Genomic DNA, 22195 nt, shown 5'->3' on the forward strand with positions numbered 1-22195 from the left:
CCCATTGTTCGAGGCTACTATCTTTATTTATTTAATTACGATAGCCTCGAACATACCGCCGGTTTATTTAATTAATATCAATTCTCCGGTTGGTATTTTTTGCAAAAACTCGGTTCTAAAATGGCGTTTGTGTTCTCTTCTGTGACTCCAACCCAAGTCGAGACCTTTGTTCCACTTTTTGGCAGGCTTCTCCACAGAAGCCCTCCAAAGTGGTGCCACTCTGTCTGGGGTACTTAGGAGGGGTGGAGGGGATTTAGGCACCCTGGACTGAGTTGCCTAGGCAACTCAAGTCGCACTCTGTCCTGATTGGCCCAAGTGGTGAGCCGGCCAGCTCACCACTTAGCATGTTTGAGTGACAGCTAGGCTGAGTGAATGGGGGTTTTCTGCATAAAAGCAGGGCTTTGGGGACTGGAACTTCAGAAGTCGCCACAGGACCTAAGAATCCGACGAGGGAGAAGCTGAGCCGACCTGCCACGACGACACCACCAGTGGAGCCCTGCTGGACCGTCTCACCACTTTTCCCAACGACAGAGGAGATCTCCCGCCAGAGAGTCTTCTTCCTTTGACTGGTGGGGATAACCAGTTTCACCGTCTTTTCGCCTTCCCGACGTATCTCGTGGCTGCCTTGCCTGTACCAAGCACCCCGGCAACCGGTATACCACGTTTTACCACAACCGCGAATTAAAGGGTAATACCTTTAACCGGAAAACTCTGCGGCTGGTTTCTTCCCTGGCAGTGCAACGACCGAGATCTTCTCTTCCCCTGGACGACGACGAGACTTGCAACCGCTGCCCGGAACAACTGCCACTGCTGGAGGATCCTTCCCACTTAAAGTACCGTGTCCCGCCCGGCTTCCCTTGCCACCGACTGTACGGGGTAGATTTAGCCCCCGGCTTTCGAACCTATGTTAGCCTGGGACACCCTGGCTGAACTTTTCTGAGCGCCTCTAAACTCTTTTCGAACTCTCTGCAAGACTTTTTAAGCCTAGTGTAACTGTGTGATCCTGGGCGCATTTGTGCTCTGCTCTCTCTCTAAGAGTGGGCTCAGCCTATGGACTTTGGCTCACAAGTGACTTTTGCTCTTCTGCCTTGCTAATAGTGTTCCTAAATCTTAGAGTGGTGTATCTTCCCATAATCTGTCTTTTTCCCCTCCCTTCTTCATAAACTTATTGGAGTGCCATCTACAGTTAAGCGCTCACCTCTGTATGGAAATAAGTGGTGTTAACTAAGACTTCTCTGATAAGGAACAAGGGTTGTATATATTATAATAGTAACTGTGTTTTACAATAAGAGTGCTGGAGTGTTTCAAACAGTGTGTTTTTAAATAAATAATTATATACTTTGATACCAAAGCTCTGGTCAGTGTTTGCTTGTATTATTTGCTTGTATTATTGTATCTGAGTGCCTATTGTGTATACTTTGCATACTGCCTAACTCTTCTTGAGAGAAGTCTGACTGCTCAACCACAGCTACCAGGTAAATCTGGGTGGTACAGACTGCTACCAAGTGGGTTTACTGCTAACACCTGTAGTCCTAAATCTTTTGCAGTGTTCCCAAAGGGAACTGCACAGGTTTCTGCCTAACAATCACGTTGAAGCCCATCTTCAATTCCTGTTTGTCTCTTGCAGCACCAGGTCTCTGTCCCTGTAGTTCATCAGTCTAGCTATTATCGGCCTCGGGTAGGTGCCTGGTTATGGACTGGGTGCTAGTGATCTGTGCGTGCGTTCAACGACAAACATAGGTGACCAGCGATCATCTCCGAGCAATTCTTTGAGCAGTCCTTCAACAGCCAGCTCCATCGGCCCTTTGAGTGTGTCCTCCGGCACCCCCACTATGCGTTTGTTATTGCGGCTAGATCTCGCTTCCAGGTCTTCACATGTCAGCTTTACCGTTCCCAGGTCCTTGGCCATGTCTGTGTTTCGCAATGTTTCAAGCGCATCCTCTGTCGTGCTAATCCGTGTTTCTGCATCAGTGATGCAATTGGTGGCCTTCTCGAGCTGGTTCCTGATTGATGTAACATTAGAATTGATACCATCAAGCTGATCATTCAGGGCGGCAAAGCCTTGTTGCATTGATGTGAATATCGCTTGTGGGTCCACAGTGGTTGATGTGGGAGGCATGATTTGTTCAGGGCCGGTGCTACTCATGGTGTTCGCCTTGTTGGTTGATGTTGTAAACCTATCCATCGTTCTGCTTTTCTTGGATGCTGCCCCTTTGGGCTTTGTACCCTGCTCCTGGGGTTGTTTCCTCGCCGTAAGCGCTGTTCCTTATGGCAGCAGGGATCTCGCAGGTACTGCTACGGTTGCGTGTTTCTCTCTCCATGTGTAGATGGGGCTTGGCCTGGTATTCACAGGATCTATGACATCATGTTTCAGTGACTGTGCAATGGGGCTGTGGGTGTTCTCCTCTTTATGGCATTGTCACCTTCCGCCCGACCCCGGATATGTTGGGGCGGGTTCACCCAGCCTTACACTTAGTTAGGCACTCCCCGCCCACTATGTCATTGTGTGTCCTTTCCACGCTCCTCGTGGCCACAGTGCAGTAGCTGGACAGGTATTGCCTGGAGTCCGTGGGCTTTATAAGAGCCGGTAGTGTTGAGGTGTTATGTTTAGTGGCAGCGTCCACCCATGCAGTTCTCCATGTACTATATGGGCTATGGGCGTAGTACGCAGTTAGTTTGCCTTTGTTGTCTGCCAGCACTGCAAGCTGCTATGCAGAAGGTTATATAGCTAAGCCTTGGGGTAGGCGAGACGCAGGGTTGTTGCGGCCTCGTGAGGTTTTTGGTTAGCCATTCAGCCTCGCTGCCCATGTATCCGGGTGGTATTATAGAATACCCCTGCAGCGTAGTTTACCATGTATGCTTTTCCGCATTGATTGCGGCCCCGTGTCAGTGGCTCTCTGTGCTGGCAGGGTTATGTCCTCGCTCTTTGTGGAGCCCTTTGGCGGCACCCGCAGTGGTGATCTGGACAGAGGCTCTTTTCAGTTTCCCACTCAGGCGGTTCTTTGGATCCCTCTCACCGGAGCAATAACGCATCTCAGGGAGCCGGGGGTGCCAACTCTCTCACCTTCCGGGATGTCAGCATCCAGCTCCGAGCCTCCACGTTGCTTCTGTAGCGGCGGATGTGGGAAATGTGACAGAGGCCTGTATATGCCTGGACTCCCTTCCGGCACCTGTGGCTATTGTGCTGGGCGGAGTTCACAAGGTTCCCAAAGCGCACTCGGCAGGCTGCACAGGGCCGCGCAGATCCCTCGATAAAACTTTGGATGTACTGGATAAATTCTTGCAAGTTTTCTCATATGGGTAGTTTTCACCCTTATACACCTTCATTGTTGCTTCTAGCTTAAACCGTGCTATTTTCAGCTAGTTCTCTGTCCAGATCCTCGGCATTCCTACTGAGCTTGCGCTCAATGCTGCATTCAGCAGTGTGCGCAACAGCGCCCCCCGTTAACAGCTTCTTTACTTCACAAGCCTAATCAGCTTGTGGCCCTACTTTGATTTCTTCTTATTCTATAAAGACTTTTACCTACCTACAAGGATTGCTTTAGCTCACCTTGACTTTTGTCCAATTGACTTTGGCCTGGCTCCCTGAATAATTCTTCTTCCCGCTGACTCTGTTTAGCCCTCCTTCCAGGAAGGGGTTAACTTACTTTGTATTGGGGGTTGGCAAAAGTGCTTACCTGCTTCAGAAAATGTGTGAGATCTCTTGCTTTATTCTATAATCTGTTTCTTTGACATCCTCCTAAGTATTGCCCTAAATGCAACAGTGATATATTAATGTCCACAGTGTCCTAGCTATTGAAGTCACCTGAGGGTGTAGGAAGTGTCTGTGTGCCATCCCAAATGGGTATTTGCTGATTTAGGGAAACTCTTGAGTGTGTGTATTTTGGAGTGCATTTGTGTGCTACTATTATATTGCCCCTTCTGAAGAAGGCTTGCTCTGACTGTTAAATTAATAATTGTTTAATCAAGAAACCTTTTGTGTAAGAGTTTATTTGAATACTTGTCACTGTGGATCTCTGTGTAACTCCCCTACAGCTCACATTGCCCCCTCTTGAGATAAGCCTGGCTGCTCAACGCGCTACCAACCTATGAAGGACAGACTTATACTAAAGGTTGGGGTTCCTATATCCAGGAGGTCAGGGTTGTTGTAGTGCACCCAAAGGGTACTGCATACAATCTTGCCTAACACCTTGCCTAAGAGGTCCTGCACCTAGAAGACAATAGATTTCAGTTTGATTAGTTGGCCTGTTTATCCGAGGAAACAGTAAGAGAAAACCTCTTTTGAATTGTTGACCTTTAGTTATTTAGGGAAGGACTTTAAGTTGGATATTCTACCCTCAATACTTTCCACCCAAGGGAAGGACTTTGTTTATATTCTTCATTGCACCATTTGATTTAGCTATCCTGACCACTCACTTTTAATAAACCTTTGATTGCGGAAACCTTTAGTTTAAGTTAAAGGATTAGTTGTGACTGGCCAGTTCACTTTAGGGATTTTAGTACTTTAGGGCACATTTTTACTTCATAGGTGAAGTACACCTTCAGTTTGTGTTATTCACTCAGGGGTTCACCTAAACATTTACGTTTGAACATGTTGCCTTAGTCTTTAAAACATGTTTTGGTTACACCTGCTTAATAAAATATTTTCTGTAAAAAGACCCAAAGTCTGAGACCCTTTAGATTGCCATGTTGTCAGACCTGTCGCACTAGATGTTGGTGTCTTTTCCTATTCACCAGGATAGGGAGGTCTCTCGGAATCTGCCTATGAGACTGATAATGAAAATCCACCTTAACCACTACTAACGACTTGTGTTAAGTTCAGTTGGGTGAAATGTATTGTGATCCTAATGGAGATGAATTGTTTTGTTCTCTTTCCCAGCAAGCTCGGAAGAAGTTATGGAGGCGGATTCTGTGGACTCTGCCATACAGCAGATGGTGGGCAGCGGCGGTCAGAGGGTTATTACAATAGTTACAGACGGTGTACAACTGGGTAACCTGCAAGGGAGTATTTCCTCCAGTGGCATTGGACAGCAGTTCATTGTGACCATGCAAGATGGGCAGCAAGGTAAGTCCCTGCTGTGTAACAGTTCATGCTGAAGGGGATGGACTGAGATGTGCTTGCACCGTTGATGTTGGATGGAAGTGGGCGCAGTAGTGTTTCACAGGGTCACCCACAGTATGCTGGATGTGTGTACAATTGTGCTTTCACTACTGCACATTTAAAAGGTTTCTGCATATTAGTAAAGTTACAAGTCACAAAATGCTTGCGGGACATGGTGGTACCCTTATGACTTTCACCCACCACATTTAGGATGCACATTGCCTGCACTGCTTTTGCGTATTGCATGTTGGGGACTGTGGCTGCTTTAATAGACTGTGGTGCACTCAATGTACACCACACAGACTTGGGTTGCTAGATGAATAGAAACTTGCGGACTGTCGAATCTTGCAGCACATTGCCCTTCAAATTGTGCACAGATATTAATAGAAATGTTTGAAGCCCGTTTCTCGACCAGGGTAGTATGTAATCTAAATGATCAAGCAGGAGGGAAGACCGTACAGAGAGGTCAGGGTAATTGTTGTTAAAAGAAATTCATTAAATTAATAGGCTTATTCAGGCCGTCCGATCAGATTGATAGTCCTACTTTTCAACATTTGCATCAACTGACACTTTTGTTAGTCTTACTGGTTCATGAACCGATATGTTTTCCAAGTGAGTACGTTTCCAAGACATCACTGGCAGTGCAACCGCGTATTTTTGTTTCCTAGCAGTTCATGGTGTTGAAATGGTACCCTGCAGTTGTTTCCCCCGATACAAGTCTCCCTGTTTGGCTTGCTGTGTAGTTCACTGGCTGGCGGCAGCGCTCTGTAATTTTTGGCTGCATGCTGCCGCAGCCACTATACTTTTTAAGGCACAATGTCTTGTTCCCAACAGGTTGTGTTAAAATAGCGACTTTGTTTCTGAGCTCCAACAAGACTCTTCATTAATATTGTTTACTTTGTAAGCATGGAAATTAGTTTAACTTCAGTTTGTTTGCTCAGAAAAGAAAGCCACGACTGATCCAATCAGATGCATGCATGAATGAATGTCTGAGAATTGCTGCAGAATCCACATCCTCTTCATTTGCTCAGGAAAGTTTGATGCATCTAGACCTGAAGATCTGTTGAAGAATGGGGTCATCTGCACTTGTTGAATGTGTTCAAACGCTAATACTCGTTGAGAGACAGCAGAAAGGAGAATTCTCAGGAGGAAGGCAAAGGCTACCTATTAGTAAATATTTTCTCTTTTCCAACTTTTTCTCCATAGTGTCCTGTTCAGCCCTATTATTTTTGTTTTTGATCTTGTCTTGACTTTTTAAAGCAAAGTGAAGTCTTCAGCTTCACTTGCCTTTTGTTAATTTGTAATATGCAAATGGACTAGTCTTTCAGACTTGCATTTTGCAGTGCAATAGGGATACCTTTTGTGTCATCCATACCTTTTTACACATGGGATATTTGGTTACTTTTACATGTGCCTAAAGACAAGTTGGTGGCAGCAGTTACGTATTTACTCTTTTTGCATTAGCTTTGGTCTGCACATTTGCGTTTACCGCGTATGGGCTACTAAACGTGGCTAGTGCCCTGAAATGTCCATGCCACAAGATTTCCGCTTGTTCTGTGACCATAGTGAGTCTGGCCTTGTTCCTGCCTTCTGAGGCCAGGAACGTACTTATAAGGGTAGTGAGCCTCTGTATATGGCACAGGAAGGGGGCTGAAGCTGTCTAGTCCCAGTCCACATCACTGTTGCCAGAAAGTCTACTACTGGGGCAGATGTAAAACCAATAGTTGTCTGTGATTGGACAACTACTGGCTGTTTGAATGGTGCAGCTCCTTGCCATTGGTGGGCTTGGACTTGCTTCCAGGTCAGAATTTGAATAAGAGGACTCTTCCTTCAGCCATTCCTCAGATCTAGGTTGGAGTCGAGAATCCTATGAAGAGCAGCCCGCGGATGTGCCAGGGGCTACTTCTGCGATCGCACAGCATCCTCTCCAGTGACTGGCCCGGTGAAACCCCCCTGCTCCTCTGCCTGATCTCCAAGGACCTTTGTCAGTGCTTCAGCCCTTGGACTAGTGGGGCCAAATAGTCTTGAAGCCTTCCGGAGGATCCTGCCCCTCGGAGCCTTTGGAAGTGTCCCTGGACTGGCAGTGGACTGACGAGTCCCTCGTGGGCCACCGCACCGGAGCCATCGCTGTTATGCGTTCGTATCTGGAACTTTGGTGGTTGCCAGCTCGTACAACAAGTTGCCTTCTCCCCGAATTGCAGCTACTGTGACCGCGACTGGAAGGATGCCTGTCGACTGCAAACTGTGATTGTTGCTGGAACTCTCCTTCCTCCATTCTGTGAAGTTTCTTGAAGAGGGCTACATTGTTGGAATCTGCATTCCTTCAAAGGATTTCTTTACTGACATGGATTGCATTTTGCAGTTGCACCCGACTGGAATAATCCTCGAACTTGCAGCCCCTTGGCACCTCTCAACGGAGCAAAGGGCAGGAGATCTAGTCCCCAGTGAGCCCCAGATAATCCATCACGACATCTGTGAAAATCGGAGCGTCTAATGGATTCTTTCTTCCTCTGATATCCCTATCTCAGCGCAGCCCTTCTCCTGACACCTTTCCTCTGCTAGAGGGTGCAGCGTGGCTGCGTGTTGACTCCACCCGACACCTCTACCCACCCCACGCCAGACATGTCGGGGTCAGTATATATAACGGCGCTGCAACCTCAGTTCCCTTTTTCTGTGCACTGTTTGCTGATCTTCACGCTAGCTGAGCTTGCATATGCCTACTCCAGCCAAGGCTTCAAGCCATGTGTGACTGCGGCCGGCCGATGTCTGTCTTGGATCCGCACTGCATTTGTTTATATTCCTTGGACGAGACGCATGATACCCAAGATAGCTGGTTATGCTAGTCCATGCACCCGAAGGCCCTCAGGGAGAGGGTGACTAAGATCGTCCCATTGGTGCACAAGGCAGTGTTGAGGCTCTGTGGTTTTGGTTGAGGTCTCATGGTGTGGAATGACGCTCTGGAGATTAAGCAGCTCCACGGAAGGAAATGTTAATTTTCTTTAGAAGCAGTAGTTCCTCCATATTCTATGGACCCATAAACGTTTTGCTTTGGTTTTACACACTGTCCCAACTTTTTACCGTGCAGTGCAGCCTTCAGAATCGGGACCAGACAGCCCCAGCCTACTTCCTGGCTCCTCCCACACATGCCCTGCACTAGCCCACAAAACCTTTGTTTTTCCCGGGCAAGTGCATAACCATACAAGGAATTTCCTGACCTGAAGAGGCAGGATTAAGGCAAAAACACCAGATGCCCAAGGTACAAACGAAAACCTGGTGACACAGCCATTGTAGTAATATTCTGGATTAGTTGAAGAGGGCAGAGGGAGGGAAGAGGCAGATTAAGGAAGAGGCTGTTACAGTAATCCAGCCTGGAGCAAACCAGAGCTCTGGGGACTGAGTTTCTGGGGGAAGGTGAGGAAAGGGAGAATGCCTCTCAGGAGATGTTGGGCAACGTTTGTATGTAGTACCCTCTGGGAACACCACAAACAACTCTGACTACAGGTATCGGAAACCCAATCTTTGGTATAAGCTTGTATTACAAAGTTTTGGTAGCGTGTTGAGCAGCCAGGCTTATCTCAAGAGGGGTCAATGTGAGCTGTAGTGGAGTTGCACAGAGATTTACAGTTACAAGTAATCAAACTCTTACCCTCAAGGTTTCTTGAATAAACAATTATTCTTGAATAAACAATTATGAATTTATCAGTCAGTTAGAATAAGCCTTCTTCAGAAGGGAGCAATCTAATAGTAGCACTCGAATACGCTTCATGAAATACACATTCGAAGGGATTGTGTCCTCCGACGTATTCCTTATCTTTGATAATATGTTTCCAGCTTGCTGGCCTCGGCAATTTTTTCTGTAGAGGGTGTTGTGCGTCGACGTCCGCCGAGTCGTCGTCTCTCGACGGCCACCGTATCGGCGCCGACGTCATCATGCCCATAAATAGCCACGCGCTGCGTCTGTTGCTCATTTCCGTTTTTCCGCGCTTTGTGGGGCCTCGGAACGTCGTTGCTCAGTTCAGTCAGGATAACTAACTATATCTACTCGAATATACCTTCTCGATGGCTTCTTCATCGGAACCAACGACGCCGCGATCCGGCTTCAAGAAATGTCGAGACTGCGGTAAAAAAATGTTAACGGATCCACACAGGATCTGCTTGTGGTGCTTGGGATCCGAGCACCATTGTTCGGAGTGTTGAGGACTGCATGTCCATGACGGCGAAAGCCTTGAAGGAGCGCAAGGGGAAGCTCGAGAGAGGCAAGTCAGTCAAAGTTTCTTCGGCTGAGTCGAGGCATTTGTCTCCTCGCCGTCGAAAGCATTCCCATTCTAGATCTCGAAGTAGCTCCCACCATTCGTCGAGATCAAGACACTCAAAAAAGAGACGTCGAAGGTCCCCTTCCTCGTCGTCGTCTTCTGTGTCCCCAGAAAGGGTCTCCTGTCCCACTAAAACAGTTCTCAAGCTGAGTGGGAGGAATTCAGAAAGAAAATGTTAAGCGTCTTCGAGAACGCGGCCTCGACCCCCTCGAAGACAGCTGTGGGTGATACCCCGGGTGAAAAACCCAAAAAATCAAAACGCCGCGAGTCGCAGCACCCGGCGTAACATTCCACCCGAGAGCGCCATGAGCCATCGGGTAAGAAGGCACCATCTTCGACGCCGTCGTCGAAGATTCCTTCGACGCACGGATCGGCGCCATCAACGCCGTTGTCGAAGGGTTCCTCGACACATCGGTCGATCGACTCGACGCCATCGTCGACGCCGATGAGAGAGGTCCAAGGCCACTCCACAGCCAACGGTGATTCCAAGGGCCTCCGGCACGACGCCGAGACAGTCGTCTATGCCCTCGAGTAGGATCCCGATCCTCTCGAGTTCTTCAAGACCCCTTCCAGTTTTTTCGACGCCGTTCTCGGCGCCTTCGAAGCCTGTTACATCGGCGTCGATGACATTGACGTTTTCTCGCCCAATAACGACGAGTTTGGCTCCTTCTGCCTTAGAGATGGGTTTTACACCATTTCAGAGGTCCGAGTACCCTGGACTATCTTCAATTTATGAAGAGGGGGAAGATTCTGACCAGGAAACATTTGGGTTACAGAGGACCACACTGCCTATTTCAGAGGATTTCACCTCTGAGTAAAGACCGCTGAAGGACCTACAGGAGTCACTACATGAGGCAAGTGGGCTGGATACTTCCCCAGAAGTGGAATTATTTAAGCCAGACCCAGGGGAACATGCCGGAACAACCTATAGAACCCTGATGGCAAGAATTATTGAATTTATAGTTTGGTCTGCACCTTCACCTGTTTTTCAACAGGATGACCTAACAAACATATTAGACAAAGGCCCACACTAGGACCCGGTGGTCCCCTTCCATGCAGCCTTACAAAGGAAAATTGCATCTAGTTGGGAAACTCCTGAAGTTATCCCTGCGGTCAATAAAAGATTGTCAGCCAAGTATAGGGTAGCGGCTGCTGACCCTGAATACTTATCAAAACACCCGACCCCAGAGACCCTGGTGGTTCAAGCGGCAACTTCATCTAGCAGTAGGACCGCTTACCCTACTGTCCCACAGGATAGAGATGACAAGAGGTACGATTCTATGGCGAAGAAAGTCTTCTCTGCCTGTAGTATGGCGTTGAAGTCCATCAACTCCACCTGTACGCTCGCCAGGTTCAGTCACACACTATGGGAGTGTGCTTCATCAGCGGCTGACTGCATACCCAAAGGAGAGGAAAAGGAAGCCTTCCTTCACATTATTAAAGATGGCAAAGATGCCATGTGCGAATCACTTCAAACTGGCATCGATTCCGCTGACAGGATCAGCAGGGCCATGGCGGCAAGTACAACAATCCGCAGGCATGCGTGGTTGCGAAAGTCGGGCTTTGCTCCAGATATACAGGCCAGACTTTTGAATATGCCCTTTGATGGCTCTTCATTATTTGGGAAAAAGGCTGATGACAGTCTGGAAAAGTTGCAGACTTCTAAAGCAGCAGCAAAATCTTTAGGAGCTGCTATCCGCCAAACTCCTTTTCGCCCCTCAGGAACCTCTGGGAGAGGAAAGTCCTTTCGCTATTATTCCGCATTCGGGAAAGGCAGAGGACAGCCGGCTCAAAGAGGCCAAAGGAGAGCCACCCGAGGTGGACGGGTCAAAAGTACTAAGGCCGCAGCAGCAGCAGGTGCCTCTTTACCCTCGGCATCTGCATCAGCCGCCCCCAAACCACTCTGAGGCCTTCCCACACAATACACCTGTAGGGGGCAGGTTAACTCACCATCTGACGGAATGGCAGGCTATAACGTCAGATTCTTGGGCATTGGAGACAGTTGCCCAGGGTTACTGCTTACCCTTTCTACACATTCCTCAGTCATCCACCAGGGAACAGCTCTCTAAAAGTTCCAGATCCGCTCTTCTTGCATGAAATTATAGACCTGCTAGAGAAAGGTGCCATAGAACCGGTACCTGTAGCGGACAGGAACAAGGGCTGGTACTCCCCCCTACTTTCTCATACCAAAGGACGACGGAGGACTGAGACCCATCCTGGACTTACGAGAATTGAACAAGTTCCTCAGGAAGGACAAGTTCAAGATGGTAACTCTCTCTCAGATCCTTCAGGCCCTCCAGCTCCAGGACTGGCTGGTATCTCTGGACCTTCAGGATGCTTATTTCCATGTGCCAATCCATCTCAAACACAGGAAATACCTGAGGTTCGCAATTGGCGACTCTCATTATCAATTTCGAGTTCTGCCATTTGGGCTGACCTCCGCCCCGAGGGTCTTCACCAAGCTGATGTCGGTAGTGGCGGCGAGTCTAAGGAGGGAAGGGATCCACGTCTACCCCTACCTGGACGATTGGCTGATCAGGGCTGTATCTTGGGAAAAGGCCCAGGCCCAGCTAGATTATGTCTGCCACTTCCTTCACAGACTGGGCTTCTCCCTCAATTTAAAGAAGTCACAGATGATACCATCACAGAGACTCCATTTCATTGGAGCGGTCCTGGACACTTCCCTTGGAAAAGCCTCGCCACCAGAGGTGAGGGCTCAAGATATTCTACAGATGGTCACCAAGTTTCAAAATGCCCAACGTCTCCCAGCCTTCGACCTTTTGAGGTTGCTAGGCCTCATGGCATCCTGCATCTTCCTTGTGCCAGAGGCTCGCCTGAGAATGAGATCTCTTCACTGGGCACTGAGAAGTCAGTGGTCGCAATTCTCAGGGAGAATGACAGATCTCCTCCGGATTCCGGACAAGGTAGCCCGCGACCTTCAATGGTGGGCCTATCCAGGGAACATCTTGAAAGGAGAACTGTTTTGGCAACCATGGCCGGAGATAACAGTAGTCACAGATGCCTTACTCACGGGGTGGGGAGCCCATGCCAACGACTTGACCATCAGCGGTCTTTGGTCTCCATCGGAGTCCAGACTACACATCAACCTACTGGAGCTGAGAGTGATCAGACTAGCGCTGAAAGCTTTCCTGCCATCAGTACAGGGGAGAAATGTCCTGATAATGACGGACAACACGGTGGCCATGCACTACCTCAACAAAAGAGGCGGCGTAGGATCACTGCCACTGTGCAGAGAGGCGATGCAGCTCTGGTTTTGGGCAATCCAAGAAGGAATCTCTCTATCGGCAGTCCACCTAGCCAGAGAGAAGAACTTGACAGCGGACGCTCTGAGCAGGCAGAGCAGTCTCCCACGAGTGGGAGCTAGCTCAGGAAGTCCTTCAAGAGATCTTCGCCCTTTGGGGAACCCCTCAGGTGGATCTGTTCGCCACAAGCACCAACAGGAAGTGCGATCTGTTCTGTTCAAGGGAATTTCCCCCGAGAGGAGCTCTAGGAGATGCGTTCGTAGTGGACTGGGAGTTTCCACTCCTTTACGCGTTCCCACCAGTCCGTTATTTCTCAAATGATCAGGAGGTTGAGAAGATTCTGGAAAACCATGATCTTAATTGCCCCGGATTGGGCCAGGAGAACCTGGTACCCGGACCTTCTAAATATGTTCATCTGTCCTCCAATCCGTCTTCCACTCAAAGAGAATCTTCTCTCGCAGAAGGGAGGTCAGGTTCTCCATCCAGACACCAGAACCCTCAACCTTCACGCTTGGCTTCTGAAAGGGTGAGGTACAAGGATTGTGATCTCCCTGATGACGTCATGGAGGTGTTGCTTTCGGCCAGAAGACTGGCAACAAAGTCTTTATACCGCTGCCGTTGGAACAAATTTTGCAGCTGGTGTAGGGGAGAAAAGATCGACCCTTTTTCATGTGGTACACCAACGGTGTTATCGTTTCTACTCTACTTGGCAAACTCAGGCCTTCAAGTTGGCACTGTAAAAGGCTATCTCGCAGCGCTTTCTATCTTCAAGCGCACTGCGGAGGAACCATCGTATTTCAAACTTCCTCTAGTGGTACAATTTCTCAAGGGATTAACTAATGTTTACCCTCCAAAACCATTCCAGGTTCCCTTATGGGACTTAAATTTAGTCTTAAACTTCCTAATGGGCACTCCATTCGAACCACTTCACTCTTGCGCGCTGAGATTTCTCACGCTTAAAACTGTCCTATTGGTAGCACTAACATCTGCTAGGAGGGTGAGCGAGCTACAAGCTCTCTTCTGTAAACCCCCACATACAATCTTCCACAAGGACAAAGTTGTCCTACAGGTGAAGCCTAATTTCCTCCCAAAGGTGGTTTCTGAATTTCATATTACTCAGAAAATTACCTTACCTTCGTTCTACCATCCTCCCCATCCGGGGAAAGAGGAGGAAAGGCTACATAGGCTGGACCCAAGGCGAGCTCTCAGCTTTTACATCAGCAGAATGGCTAGGATCAGGCAAGCAGACCAACTGTTTGTAGGATACTCAGGTCACAAGTTGGGACTACCCATAACAAAACAAACCATCTCCAGGTGGATTATTTTGGCCATCCTGGAATGTTACAAACTGGCAGGGAAAGAGCCACCCCAAAATCTCAGGGCTCATTCAACCAGGGGTATCGCAGCCTCTTCGGCTCTCCAAAGAGGGGTACCGGTCCGAGACATATGTGCGGCTGCCACATGGTCGTCCGCACATACATTCACAAAATTTTACAATCTGGATTCCTCCACTGCTCAAGAGACCAGATTTGGCAAGGCCGTATTACATTCGGTCCATCCCTAAAGGGATGCATAACATTCTCACTCCCACCTCCAATTACATGACACTGCTATGGGAGTCTATCAAAGATAAGGAATCCGTCGGAGGACACAATCCCTTCGAAGAACAAGTTACTTCTTACCTGGTAACGTTCTTTCGACGGGATGTTCCTCCGACGTATTCCTTATCGCCCCTCCCAACCATCCCCGCAGTGATACTTCCCTTGTGGTTGCAGCTTACGCTCCTTCAAGGTCCATAACCAATTCAGGCATGACTTTTCTTATGCTACAAAACGGAACTGAGCAACGGACGCAGCGCGTGGCTATTTATGGACATGATGACGTCGGCGCTGATACGGGGGCCGTCGAGGGACATCGACTCGGTGGACGTCGACGCGCAGCGCCCTCTACAGAATAAATTTCCGAGGCCAGCAAGCTGGAAACATATTATCAAAGATAAGGAATACGTCGGAGGAACATCCCGTCGAAAGAACGTTACCAGGTAAGAAGTAACTTGTTCTTCTTAATATCTCTAAATGCGTAGATACCCTTTTGGGATGGCCCACAGACACTACCTACACCCTCGGGTGACTTCAATTGCTAGGGTGCTGGGGGCATTCGTATATCGCTATTGCATTTGGAATCATATGGTAATAAGTCAAAAGGAAAAGATTAGTTAGAACATACAAGATAACACAAATATTCTTAAGCAGGCAAATACTTTTGGAGCCCCTCAGAAAGAGCCATTCAGTACAATAGGCTAAGCCAAAGTCAATGGGCAAAAGTCTTATATAGGATGAAGCACCTCTGGTAGGTAAATGGAAAAGTCTTTGTACAATGTTTTAGAAGTCTTTGAAGAAAAGAAGACTCAAATATAGGGCCACAAGCTGATTAGACTTGAGTGGTAGAAGATTCAAGCATCTCTACAGCAAGAGGTAAGTTCTCTCAGACTTTGTACAGTACCTTTAAAATGAAGAAAAGATGCAGCAGATGACGCCTGTTCCTGTGCAGCTCTGCAGGTCTCACTGTTCCTGGGCCTCAGTCGTGGGAACAAGAGGGAGGACGTCGGGAGACTCCTGCAATGCACTGGGAAGGTAAAAACCATCAACCGGCAAACTTCACTTTCAGTGGCTGTTCAGTGTTTCAGCTCCTTGCATCTACCGCAAATAGCACCACTGCGGTTCCTGGCTGTTGAGATGGACTTTCCTTGCTTCTGGGGTCCTGCACTCTGTTGAGGGGCCTCAGGCTTGGTCAGTCCCGCTTCCTAGGAGTCCGGAGGATCTTCCTGAAGCACTTGGCCAGCTTAAAAGCAACGCACACAATCTGGTGTTCCTCTCCCTGGCTATACGGTTTCCAGCAGCAACTCTGGAAATTCAACCAGCTCCAAGATGGATGTCCAGGTGGCTAACTTTGGAGTTGATTGGTCCCACCAACTCAAGGGGAGAAGTCGACCTTGCAGGGGCTTCTCTGTCGATGCAAACTTTGTGTTTGGGCACTGCAGCAAGGCTTCACCGGGCAAACAAACAGTCCACGGGTTGCAGCAGGTGTCCTCTTCAAGTTCTTCCTAGGTTCCTTTGTCCAGTGGTTGACTCTGCCTTCCAAGCCAAAAGCCTTGCCTTTTTATCAGTTCTCTCCCATTCATTCCAGCACAGCTGTCAGTCACCCAGCAGGGTGGCTGTCCTTGCCGGACAGTCAGCCGGCCAATCACTAGAGTGCATTTGGATCTCCTAGGAGACTAAGCACAGGGAGTTTCGGGCACCTCCCTCATTTCCTGCCTACCCCAGACACCCTGGAGCCAGAGGCAGGCTTCACTCGTGAATCCTGCCAAAGGCAAAGCAAACAATGGGACCAAACCTGGTTTGGCACACAGTGTAAATCTCAAGAAGGTCCTTTCCACAAAGAAATGGCGAAAAACGAAGACAAGGGCCGTTTTGACAAAAATGGCACCACTGGGTGCTTTACTGCAGCTGCAAACTCAGCCTGCGGTAAATGCACACCACAGTAGTTAAAATGAAACCACTGCCACCAGCCATTCAGTGAGGAAAGGGTAACAGAAAAAAATGTTACATGAGAAGATGGACAAAGAGGATACTAGGTAACCCCTCCAGCATCCTATTGTAAGATAGTGTGTGCTGGGTCTAGAAAGTTACAAATGTAAGTAAAGTCAAATTCACTTTACTGCTCTTGGAAACAGTAGTTTATCCAAGAGAAGGTATTTAAACCTTTGGGAAATCTGAAAGACTTCCCTGGGCCACTGCACTGAAGGTGCTGTGTGACCCAATGTAAAAGATGCCTATGGAGTTTGTCAGACTCCACAACCAAAATAAACGGTGTACAAAATCGCATTAAAATACACAAGAGAGTGGGAAAAAGGGTCTCACTCTCTCCAGGTAAAAAAAAAAATATCAAATCCTCAAAATCCAGCAAAGTTGCTGGGGATCTCCAAGGTGGAGGGAATTAGCACATTTCTGAGAATTCTCCCTAACAGGAGGTGAAGCTGAAAATGAGATTTCATGACAAGGTCAGCGATATATGAGGTGAGAAGGAGAGAGTTAGGAGTTGAAGATGACACCCAGGTTTTTTGCTTCACAGGAGGGAGATGGGAGGGGGGCACAAGGAGGACAGCCAGAGAGTAGGAGGGAAGAAAGATGAAGGATCTCAGTGTTGCGGTGTTAGGATGCCCTGAGTTTTGGTAGTGAAGTGGGTGGGCAAGGCCGTGCAGAGGGCCTGAGAAGGAAGAGACGTGGAGACCTCAGTAGGATTGGCAAGTTCCTTACAGATTTTGAAGAGTTCAGCTGTGTTCTTTTAAGGCCCAGAGATACTTGGATAAAGACTTGTTTCTTTAAGCGGGTGGAGAGTGTGTATTACCTTTGTAGCAGGCGATGGGGCATTTTGTCCAAGGATGTGCTAGAAGCCAACAATTTCCATTCAGCGTCTTTGTACTTGTGTTTCAGCGAAGCATGGTCGGAGTGATATCAACTATTGCACTTGGAAGCAGGCTTCATGCGGATCCTCCTGACAGGGGCAAGGATGTCAAGGGTGTTGGAGATGGAAAGGTGAAAGTTAGCAAGTGCTGAATCAGAGAGGGAGCAAATAGCCGGAGTGGGGGGAGCAATTAAGGAAGCGGCAAAGGCAGCTACAAAGGCAGTTACTGACACTTGCTTCAACGGTCGAATGATGGAGAAGGAGACTGGAGATAGAGACTGGCAGTGTAGGCAGAGTAAGTGAGCTTCAGGTGGGAAGAGAGGAGAGCATGATCAGACCAGCAGAGGCGAGTAGTGAGAGGGTTGGGGAAGGAGAGATCAGCAGAGATGAGCACATCCAAGGTGTGTCCGCCTGAGTGGTTGGACCAGCTGGAAGAATGGTGAGAGAAAGAGTTGCAGAGGTTGCAGAAGAGTTAAGTGGCTGACTCGGAGGAGTCAGGGGGCCTCATAATAGGTTTGCCAGTCCGGTAACAACGGTACCGGTAAGCTTGCCGGTACCGTTGTTACTGGACTGGCAAACTACGAGTTCTGCTCGTGGGTACCTTCCCGCCCGCCAGGTCTGACCTTGCGGGCAGAACGGCACCCGCGAGCAGAGCATGTCGGATGCACCAGCACCATTCTGAATGGTGCCGGTGCATCCGACCTCCCCATTCCCACTTGAGCCCCATGGGGCTCAAATGGGAATGTGGATTTTTTTTTCCAGTGCCCGCGAATGGGCAATTACCGGGTTCGATGGGACCGTAATGAGCCGGTAATTGCCCATTCGCGGGTGCCGGAAAAATTTTCACGTTTGGCGGCAGCCTGCCGGTTTTACCTGCAAGGCTACCGCCAAACTTGTAATGAGGCCTATGGTGCATATTTATTTAATTTATACATTTTTTCATTTATAGCAGCGCCCCAAACCCTAAGGCATCAGGGCGCTAGGTACAGTAAGTGCGAGGTGACAGTTGATCAGTTACATAAGAGATAAAGTTAAGTTGGTGCATATTCCAGCATAGCCGTGCCTCAGCCGCTACAAAATGACATGCTCATCAAGGCAGCTGAGCATTTCAAAATAAAAACACCGGAGACTCCACGTGATAAGGACTTTGTTGAGGACATTTTAGGGCATAAGAAGGCGGTCACGCAGTTCATTCCCGTCCTGCAGTCTATCCAGCAGCAGATCCAACCATCCGTGGAAACACCTAACCATACGCGGGCAGGTAATCCGCGCATAGAGAAGCTCTTCCGCCCTGCTCCAACACATACACCTTGTGTATAGGCGCGTTATAAATGCCATATCATATCATATCATTAGCCTCTTCGGAGGCACCATCTGACAAGGAAAGTAAGAAGCTGTATACTATGGGGCAGAAAGTAGCTTCTTCAACGGCCTTTCAGGCTAGAATAGCTAACTTCTTCTGGCAAGTTATAACTGCCATAAATGGGATGAGGTGTCCGCATTGTTGTCTTCAGCTCCTGAACCCCTTAAGACTCAATTGGCCTTGGTAGTGGCAGAAGGCAGAGCAGTTTCTAGCTGCATTCTGAAGAGTTACCTAGACGCTGCTGACAATGCAGGCAGAATTATTGCAGAGGGTACCATTATTAAGATACATGCTTGGCTAGGCCAATCCGGCTTCAAGCAAGAAACTCGAGCTACACTTCTCAATATGCATATTGAGCCCAACGTCCTCTTCGGAAAGGCCGTTGAAAATACCCCTGAAGTCTGCAAAGGAGGAAAACAACACCTTGAAATCCTTGGGCCAATTTACCAATAAACCCACAATGCAGAGGGGTATTAATAGTAATTTTCGCCTCTTTCGCAGACAAAATTCACAAAAAGGTTCAAACTACAATCAGAACCAAGGTTCTTCCTGGGGTAACAATCAGGCCAGGCCTCACATGGTTACCAAAGGGGACAGCACAGATCTCGTTGCCGGCGGAGGTCCTCCTCTTCTAGAGGTGGAGCCACACCTCCCAAACAGTGACTACCCGCTCCAGGTGCCCTGTCATGCCTCTCCAGTAGGAGGGCATATTTCAAACTTCACCCAAGCATGGGAGGGAATCACTTCAGACAAATGGGTGCTATCCACATTGGTGGGCGGTTGTTGTGTGGATCTAATCTAGCTACCCCAGAACCATCCCCCGTGTCAAGACTCACTCGAAGGAAGAACGCATCCTTCTCAAGGAAATCGCAACACTGCTCCAAAAGGACGCCCTAGAAGTCATTCCGGCGAACCAGGTAAACAAGGGTATATTCAACCTACTTCCTTGTGCCAAAGAAAGATCCAACAATGCGCCCAGTAATAGACCTATGCCCTGCAAACACCTATGTCAAGCCACAAAAATTCTGCATGACCACGCTACAAGAAGTAATCCCCCTGCTAAAGCAGGGATATTACATGGGGACATTAGATATATTTTCATATTTCAATGTTCCCAGCGCACAGAAGATTCTTGCAATTCAAGATGGCGAACCAGCACTACCAATTCAAAGTGCTACCCTTTGGAATAGCATCCGCTCCAAGGGTATTCACAAAGGTACTGGCGGTGGTGGCATGGCAGCTGCGCAGGGCGGCAATTCCAGTATACTCTTACCTGGACGACTGGCTGATTACAGGGGAGACCCCACCATATTTGCAGACGAAACATTCAAAGAACTATCAACCTTCTCTTTCAATTGGGCTTCTCAATAAATGAGAAAAAAAAAATCAAGCCTAGTGCCAAGCACAACTAAACCGCTCATGGAAGCTGTAATAAACTCATAAGAGGGGTTAGTCTTCCCTTCAGAGGAAAGAGTCATCGGGCCAGATAAGCGGACGCAAAGCTATGCGTTTGCTAGGCAGGATGGCATCTTGTTTTGCCAATACTGGTACAAAGTCTTCGCAGGTGGACGAGAGAAAATCTGTTGAAGGGGAAACCCTTCCACGATCCAGAAGTGCAGGCGATAGTTACGACTGACGCATCTCTGACCGGGTGGGGGGCTCATCACCTTAAACTCACAGCACAGGGTCTGTGGACTCATGCAACAGTGCAGAACCACATCAATCTGCTTGAGATACACCTAACAAACCAATCCATGCAAGTCCTCACCGAGAGCACTACAGCAATGTATTTATATCAACAAACTGGGGGGCACACACTCTCCAAATCTATCCAAACTAGCACAACAAATTTGGAAATGGGCACTCAAACTGAAAATATTCCTATCCTCGCAGCACGTTGCAGGGGAACTCCGTTCTCTAGCCGACTCGCTGAGCAAAGATCCCATACTAGAGGAAGATGAGTGGCAACTAGACATAAGAGTCGTAGACAACCTCTTCTCTCAATGGGGTTTCCCCATGCTAGAGGAGTTTGCTACAAGCGAAAACAAACAATGCCCAGACTTTGCGTCCAGGTTCCCAACCAGGCTCCAATGGGAATGCTCTATGGATGAACTGGTCAGGGAGATTTGCTTACGCTTTTCCCCCCTGACCTCTCTCATGAACAAGGTGGTGAACAAGATCCTCAAGGAGCAAGTGACGCAAATCCTAGTTGCTCCTATGTGGGCAAGACAGCCATGGTATCCACAACTGCGCAAACTGGCGTTGTGCGACCCCATCAAGCTCCTGTGCCAGTCCAACTTACTCACTCAGCACGGGGAATTAACAGTGCACCCACAACCTCACTCGAACTTTGCAGCGTGGCTCCTGAAGACAGAGTTTGGACATCTTAGCTTACCACAGAGGTGTGGAGGAGATTTGTAATTTGGTTCCAGTCTAAACAAATTAACCCCATAGAATGTACCCCATCCGACATTCTAAACTATCTGCTCCACTTGCAAGGTTAGTATTCAACTCTATAAAGGTCCACCTGGTGGCCCTGTCGGCTTGCAACACCTCCCACAATAAAGTATCGCGGTAGACGGCACCGGTCATCAAGGCATTCAAAGAGACTCCAACCTCCAATTTCAAACCCACCGCCAGGATGGGATCACAATGTAGTACTCGCTATGCTCATGGGACCCCCATTCGAGCCTATGCATAAGTCAAGCTTTAAACACCTGACATACAAAACTGCCTTCTTAGTGGCTATTACTTCCATGAAAAGAGTTAGTGAACTGCAAGCATTGTCAGTGCAGGATCCTTTCTTTATCATTCATAAAGATCAATTGGTTTTATGTACTCATCCTATGTTTTCCCCTAAATTCATTTCTAAATTCCACGTGAACCAATCCATTGAGCTTCCGGTTTTCTTTCAGAAACCATCGAGCTCAGCTGAAGTAAAACTCCACACTTTAGATGTGAGGAGGGCGGTCTTTTACTACGTAAACAAGACCAGACCGCTTAGGAAAACAGATAAACTGTTTGTCTCCATAGCACCAGGCAGAGAAGGGGACCGCATTTAAAAAAAATGCTATCTCCATATGGATAGTAAAATGTATTCAATTGTGCTATTCATTATCAAACAAGACCCTGCCTTTTACGCCAAGAGCTCACGCCACAAGGATCACTGGAGCTACACTAGCCTTTATCGCAAATGTCCCCTTAGACAGCATTTGCAAGTCAGCTACATGGAGCTCAGTACATACTTTCACTCAGCATTACTGCATTGACACACATTCGAAAGCAGATATACAGGTGGGACAAGCTGTTCTAAAACATCTATTTGCTGCTGCTCCTTCTCACGACCCACCACCTTCTCATAACACTGCTCGCTTATCTATGCATAGCATGTGATCTAAGCAGATTCCACAAGCCTCAGAAGGGATACATTACTCACCGTAATCATATTTCTGATGCTTGTATCTGCTTAGATTCACATACGCCCACCCTTCCTCCCCCGAGAGAAGGTGCATAGATGTTATATGAGCTTTCTGTCTTTATCTGCTTAGATACAACTGTACTCACATTATACTTCATGCAACCTCATATCGGAACAAAACAATCTGAGGGACCTCGACGCGTGAATGACCACGGGTACAGTGGACGTCACACTAGGAGTAGTATTACTGGCACGTCCTGTCGACGTCACTTT

General features: G+C 48.2%; 1 protein-coding gene across 3 annotated transcripts in view; it reads left to right on the forward strand.

The window, feature by feature from the left end:
• The window catches only part of GABPB2 (GA binding protein transcription factor subunit beta 2), a 515551-nt gene that overhangs the window by 398699 nt on the left and 94657 nt on the right, over window positions 1-22195 (forward strand). For all 3 annotated transcript variants that reach the window (XM_069649775.1, XM_069649777.1, XM_069649776.1), the window contains one exon: window positions 4880-5065. In XM_069649775.1, coding sequence (XP_069505876.1) covers window positions 4880-5065 — 186 coding nt within the window. The remainder of the gene's footprint in view (window positions 1-4879; window positions 5066-22195) is intronic.

The sequence above is a fragment of the Ambystoma mexicanum genome, chromosome 1p, assembly GCF_040938575.1.
Source record: "Ambystoma mexicanum isolate Mex_15411 chromosome 1p, UKY_AmexF1_1, whole genome shotgun sequence".
Classification (NCBI taxonomy): Eukaryota; Metazoa; Chordata; class Amphibia; order Caudata; family Ambystomatidae; genus Ambystoma; species Ambystoma mexicanum.